At 40.8% G+C, this 7518-nt stretch overlaps 1 protein-coding gene across 2 annotated transcripts in view; it reads left to right on the top strand.

Moving 5' to 3' along the window:
• dpr1 (defective proboscis extension response 1) overlaps positions 1-7518 on the top strand; it is a 524556-nt gene that overhangs the window by 148097 nt on the left and 368941 nt on the right. For both annotated transcript variants that reach the window (XM_026816137.1, XM_026816136.1), the window contains one exon: positions 6574-6662. In XM_026816137.1, the coding sequence (XP_026671938.1) occupies positions 6574-6662 (89 nt within the window). The remainder of the gene's footprint in view (positions 1-6573; positions 6663-7518) is intronic.

Genomic DNA, 7518 nt, shown 5'->3' on the forward strand with positions numbered 1-7518 from the left:
GCATTTATCGATAATCAGGCAGGATAATTCCAAAGGGAATGACCAGTTGACCACTGACTTTAAGTACCCACCCCCTAGGATTGGTCATCTGGTCATTCCCTTTGGAATTAACCTAAAAAAAAATTTTTTTTGTCAAAATATTGAAATATATTCTAAAATGCGTCAAAAATTCTAGACTTTTTAGGCTTGTATTTCCTCAAGTCAGTTGTGTCAAACGTTCTTCACTCGTTTTACAAATAATTGTTTACATCCGACGCGAGCTGCGAATGAATTTATAAGATGCAGGACGGGTTTAAGCATTCTGCGCTCTCTAATTTGCTTGAATTAGCTCGGTAACTTCTCATGCGTTAAGTACAAGATTTTGTTCAAGTTCAGTTAACGAGGAGTCGACGCGTCCTAGACAAAAGAGCCCGAAGGAACGACGGAACAACCAATTACGGGGGACGCGGTAACAAACTGCGCCGTGTAAAAGTCACGAAATAAGTTTGATAAGGAGCCGGCGAAGGCGGAGGGAACATTGTGCCGGGGGTAGATTGATCGTAACAACTTTTTTCGTGCCGCCAAGTATACAGTGGCTGCTCTATCTCGAGGAGCCATTTTATTTTCATTATTCAAAAAGAGAGCACGCCGTGTGTCTGAACAGCATTTTTCTCCGTTCGGAAAATATCGAGGTGTATTTATTTACCTACACGGTTTATATGTTTACAGAGCATGTATAGGAAACACCCCTTAGGTATTTGAGATACCTGTGACGAAATTTTATCAGAGAATGATTCGCATAAAAATGTTCAAGATGACAAAAATAAAACAATTGAAGTATGCAAATGGGATTGCAATTAATGTAAATGAATGCGAAATATATCGAAACTATTAATATTGCAAAATGCAAAAAAGAATTTTTTTTCAAATATGTTTTGACTTATAGTAGTTTCGTAATAACCAGGACGGTTATATGAACTTGAAGAATCATCGAAAAAGATGCGTCGAGCGCGAAACTCGTTACTCGAAAAAAATTCGCAATCCGCTGCAAGGCGAGCGGTAAATTCGCCAGAAAAAAAGCACGTAGGTTGGTCGAGGTAAAACCCAGGTTTAGCTCGGCACAGGGTATTAAACGTAACAAGCCGATCCGCGTATGAAACCGGGCTGCAGCCGGTCGCGTCTACATAATTATGTGTAAGACTTAATTACGGAAAGCGGTCGCTAACTGAGATAATAGAATGCCGTGTAGCAGAATTAACCCGAATTAACAGAAACTGGGTACTACTTGTGTGCCGTGAAATATAAATCAAAATGTTAATCCCGTGACGAAGGCTCACCTTATTACGTCAAGTAACAATCGGCTCCTTAATATGGTCAGGCCGTCTTAATTAAATGATCCAAAGAATTTCTTAAGAATTTTAAACATTTTTCACTGTTGACAAAGTACAGTTTGTTTAGTAACGTTGCTGCAGGAAGCTGTATATCATTTTTTAAACGTTTCCGTTCTGTCCTTAATGGCTTTCTTGCTCGGCGGCAGTACACTTCAAAGTTCCTGCAATTTAACCCATCAACCAAGCATAAAAAGAATCTTAAACGGTATCCGAGAATCGGGAGAAATTGTCGTTATCTTATTCTATTCCAAGGATCATCCTTTCTCAAAAAGTATATCCTGAATCATGATGATATTTTTATATTTGTTTCAATTATTCATCCAGCCAATAAATAATTCAAATGAAGAACTTGTAAATCATTTTCAATTTTTTTTTAATCAATTCGCGTAAGGAAATATGCCAAGAACTTAATAAGGAGCAATCTACAGGTTTTTCGCTCTTTTCGGTTTGAGTCCTGAATCCGTCGAGTCGGATATGTAAAACGTGATGTACATACACCGCGCTCGCTACTGTGTCTCCGTTTGGCATCGTTGCATTTCATGCATTAAATGTAATACGGAAGGAGCGCGCATACATGCATGAATAGTTGATGCGAGCTGAACATTCTCGGGGACCTCGATGAATCGACCTTTTCCTATCGACTGCGAAAGAATTTTTAAGATACCCACGGCGAGACGTTGCTAAACCACATTGCTTTTCCTTCTCCGTCGCGTTGCCCTGCTACCATCGAATGTTTGTCGTTATCGACGCGCGTTATATGCTCTCCTATACACCTTTGGTTTTATGGATATGTTCTGCCTGCGAAATGTCCCGTAAATATGTAACGCGCGACGAGCTTATCTGACGCGTATTAACGTTCCCACTGCAGTAACAGATCCGCGACGAAAGGATGAATATGTACCGTGATTTATGTCCGGTTTACAAAGTACTTGGGATGTGATTAACGAGTGGTAATTGATTACAAAATGATAGCCCGATACTATAAATAAAATTAGTCCTCGATGATTTCAATATTGCAATTTTGCAGAAAGATTGGCAAGCTCCTTTTATTCGATCGTATGTTTCATGTTTCACTTATCCTTGGAAAATTCTTGATGAAGTAAACAAGTTCTTGGAATTCCAGGGATTGAGACAAAAAGCAGAATCAGAAGTGAATAAAAAATATTATTCGCCACGATAACAATGGAAAAGAGTAATGAATTGCATACAAAGTACATATTTTTCTTACGGTTATAAACAAAAGTATTATAATAAGCATGGCTGCATTTCCATTTTTCTACTGCGATAATTAATTGTTTGCCTTCTTGAAGTGAGCCTTTCATAACAATTTTTTAACGAAAATATTAAACGTCTCGTGTCAGCAGCAGGACGTGTTTTGACGTCTTTGAAGTCGAAAGTCAACGCTTGATCGATCCGAACTGTCGTGAAAAATTTCTAAAAAGGATGAGCCGATAATTTCTTTTTTCTCTCTTCTCGTTTATGGAACGCATTTCTGGCTCCATCCATCCTCCCATTTCCTTTTCTTTTTGCCCTCTCCGTTCCTTCCCCGAAACTGGGTGAACTCACGGCGTGACACCCGAAGTATATCACTGCTAATCAACACGGACGTCGGTGACCGGCGTGATTTATGCGCGGCACGAAAACCGCCTGCCAATAATCGGGCTGACCACGCACGCCCCTATACTACTTCGCCCCGGAGTTCGGGCTCCACTCTCCACAATTTTTTTCCTGTTCCCCGAAGTTCGTCGACGGTGGTATGATTTAGTTTAAACGAAAATGCGCTACTCCCGACCGTAGGTATCGCTACAGTTTCCACTGTGCTGAATAGCTGCGATTTCGGAGTTGCTACGAAACAGAGTTGACTGTATAAAGAATATTTCTCGCAATATTTATTTCCTTTGCACTTTAAATTCAAAATCCATTCTGCTCATAATTCTCAATTTTCATTTTAACAAATTATAAAGATCGCACGGTTTCATATATAATCTGTCGCGTGTCTAATTAATGTACTACATGCTTGTTTGAAGAGAACTGGGTAAAATCACGAGTTTATTTTATGTATACTCGGGTGTGGAAATCTTATTGCTAGAAACAGGATCGCTGGCCATCGTACTGAACTTTACGTAATGCTTCCGTTTATAGGTACGTACGAGCGAACGGCGTCGTAGTTTTATCGTCCTTAGGCCCGTTCACACACGCCCGCGTACGTTTCACTTAGAAACCGTAGCTTTAGCCCGGTAGGGAAAAAAACGATACGACACAGGCCGGATCGTAAAGGCGGTTGCCGGACGGCTATCCGCCGTTTTGGTATTATTTTCGTAGACGAGCAAATGGAATTTAACGACATTGCTCTCACTGTAAAACCTAGGTAAATAAATACCGTGGAAACTGCACATTGTTCCTTCCTGAGACTTCCTTCTATCGTTCGTAAATACTCGTTATTCACTGTCTACACGCGGCTGGGTATTCAAACATGCAAGAAATTAATTTAAAATCATCAATTTTATACAGATTTCATCGAATACCTTTGAAACGATCAAGGAAGTAATTTCAGTTTATTAATTCGTGTATATTTAAAGAGCAGCCGGGGTGAAAGCTGTGCGAGAAATTATTAAAAATCGTGATACAAAGAGGAGAGGTCAGCTATGAAATAACGAAGGGAGAAGAGATATCGATAATAAATTCATTAACGCGAGCCAAGACGGTGGACAGTAAATCGTGGCACGGACTTATTAGCCTTTCATTCGGATCCTTCCTCCCGTTTTTGTTCCGTTGACCCGAGATATTCTCAATTTCCTAAAGACGGAGAGGCCATCCCCGGTAGGTATCTGTGTACCCAGCGGATCGCTACGGGTGCTCGCTCGTCCTGCATTATTAACTGAAACTTGTTAACTTCGTTTCTACCTGGCTAGCTAGCCGGACGAGTCCGCCCCTGCCCCTGCGTTCGCCTCCCTTCCACTCTCGATCTCTCGTCCATTTATATTTCCTAACAAATTCTCCTCCGGTCGTTAGATAACTATCGCCGAAATCGAGTTTACACCGTTACCAGTTTTCTCTCGCCATTATTTATGGTCATCCTATTTAATGTTTCGAAACGGTAGATTGGTATTTATCGATTTTACATTTCGTTCCATTTATTCTCCTTAAACCCGTGCTCCCTTATCTTTAATTACACGTTGCAAAATAATATGAGATGCAGGATACCAGGTTAGATATTATTCTTTATCACAGTCGTTTAATTTCCTCCGAGTACGCAATTATTCTAACAATAGAACTGTTCCGCGAGACGTATGATACTCTGCTCGGGATATTGCACCCTACCGTCGTTTCTCCAGATCCTGAATTCCAGAGTATCAAAAGCAGTCTGTCGCTGATGCGTGAAACGAGGAATAAACAAGCCGAATTTTCTCGCTATTATTCATAGCCTCAAAGAAAGATCTTACGTTTTCTTTCGCAATTGAAACGTTCATTGACGTTTGCTCTTAATCCTCCTCTCGCGTCGCTTTCCTCGCTTTCCATTCGTTTTATAAACTTCGCAAGTGTCGCTCTCGGGGCGCTCGAAGGAAGCGGAGTTGACGGGCTGAGGAGCGGGACAGAAATTTTGACGAGCAACTTGAAAAATCTTTACGAGTCCGCCGCAACTGTCTCATCAGGAGATCTTTCACAAACAAGAAAGCAGCAATCCGTGGAACGTCAAGAACGCGTCCGACCCGTGCGGGAGGGGAAGAATTTCGACGCGATTTCTTTCGGAGAAAGCGGACTAAGAGGGTGAAAGTAAGGGGAGGGAGGGCGTAGGTACAGAGAGAAATGGTAGACAGGGTGAGGGTTAGACAGAAGGGAATGAAGAACGGATTGAAATATATTCTTCATCCGCCGGCCTCGGGGCGACCCGAACTGCACACGCTGCTAACCTGTCTCCTTCCCTTGTTTTCTCGCTCTCACCCGTTGCCGAGTAAAATTTTGTCGTTCGTCAGGGATCAGGCCGGGAAAGTGGAAAGCGAAGAGATAGGAAACAGAAATCAGTATTGTGTTGTTGCTGGTTGACGCAGGAAAAATTCTTGTATGATTCGTTCGATAAAGATGATCATTATTTACTGTTAACGATTTTCCTTTTCTGTCATTACAGGTATTTCTTTTTTATTCTACGTCTTTATATTGAAACGTGATAAAACGATTCCGATTCGAGCACAGTTCATGCAATAAAAGCAATCAATACGATTCAGTGAGGAGGTAAAAGAATTTTAGTTTCCATCGTATTGAACGTTTGAAACGACGATTCTTTGCCCGATTTTATAAATATCTTTAATGGCGCATAAGTGGCAGGGACGTTTACGAAATCCCGAGCCCGCGAAGAACCATTTCCGGTGACGTTAAGTATCGTGCGCGTCTCGTTTCCTTGAGAAGGGGAATACCATCCCAAAAAGATTTGTCGTTGCAAGCTCGCGAATCCGATTTGCAATCCCTCCTCTGCCCCTCCCCTCGTGTTTAACCTCCTTTCCCTCTTATTCTTCTACCTTCGCCCAGCCAAAGCTTTCTTCGGAAGGGGAGAGCAGACAGTTTTCTGGACACCTTGTCGTTCCTGTTTCTCACGGATAGCAATATTGAATTCTAGATGACACCTTGAACGATTCCATGCAGGATTCTTTCCTTTCCTCCGAGTTGACTCACTGATGACGCATAAATTTTCGATAGAACTGCAAAGACTTTCACATATTTATTTATATGCAAACTTCATAAAATTGATCACGAGGCAAATGCAAGTTGATAAATGTCGCAAATCTCATCGTACGTCGAGCTTTAAAAATTGCATATCGTCGAATTTATTTTTTAAGTAAATCGAGCCCGTTGATTTACATTTTGCACTAGTCTGATCTCGAAAAAAGAAGGACCATGTACATATTACATTATATGGTAGTTATTCATACATGAACGTACAGAATTTGCTGCACCTTTGGGGCATTTGCATAAAACTGATGTACCACCGAACCGCAACAAAATAACCGACGAACTGAATTTTACATGATACAGCAAACTATATATATTTTATATTTACCGTACCAATTTATTCGACTGTTGATTTTTACTATTTTCTTGTATACGTCGACTATTACTGATTTATTCCATCATTCTTTCACACGTCGTGTCACCGAATTTATTTTATTTGTCAATTTATCGATTAACAGGGAATGTAACATTGTTTCAGATTACGTGTAACACGCAGTCAATTCCGGCCGGATTCAATTACCCTGAACATATATAATTACAAGGAAAATTGGAAGCTGTCTCGGTTCGGTAAGTCAACTCATTAATTTCAACTCGGTAGCTACTGGTTAAAATCCCTTTCTGCACGGCAAATGGTGTGTTAATGCTATTCTCTGCACAGTGTTATTAGATTTTAACGCTAACATAGCACTAAAACATTTTACGAAACGATAGCTCGTGTCGTGCTACTGTAACTTTACGTGTATTAACTTCCGATTCAGTTTATACTAGATAGCCGTGTTCGTTTCTGTTACTATTGGAACAGTCGCGTCCCACAGGTGCAAACTTAGCTCAACGATAAAACTACTGTACTTATAAACGATAGCCTGTCGATTTTATTTGAATTTCTTAACATATATTTTTTCTCACATTTATTAATCAGTAAGTAGACGAAAGAAACTCGCAAGTGAAAAATCAGCTGAACGGTATTCTTTACGTACTAGAATCGAATACATAATCGTGTTACGACTCCAGGCCGTTTATATAATTGGCCAGTTATTCAGTTGGGACCGAGCGCGTCAAGTGTAGCATGGAAAACGCAATTCCATCGTTTATCGGTGTCCCATGATGGCTGTCAAGGCGTGACCGTACCGTCGCTAGCGAAAACACGCAGGAAATCCCCGCCTCGGTTGGAAATAAAGCGCGCAAGCTTCCGTCCGGGTTTTAATTTTCCCGCGATAAATCAACTGATTTCGATCGGCCGCGCGATTTATTGCCATTAATAATATGCGCACTGTCACCGCGGACCGAAACCAATATTCCCGGATGAAATTAAACGATGATTGTTTTTGACATCAAGATATCGCACTTCTGATTTCGAATTTAAAATCGCAACGTCGCGTCAAGAGGTCCAATGAAATTAAAATTAAAAAATATAATATTTTCC

This window comes from Ceratina calcarata, unplaced genomic scaffold (genome assembly GCF_001652005.2).
Source record: "Ceratina calcarata isolate Rehan_Ccalc_2016 unplaced genomic scaffold, ASM165200v1 scaffold49.2, whole genome shotgun sequence".
NCBI lineage: Eukaryota > Metazoa > Arthropoda > Insecta > Hymenoptera > Apidae > Ceratina > Ceratina calcarata.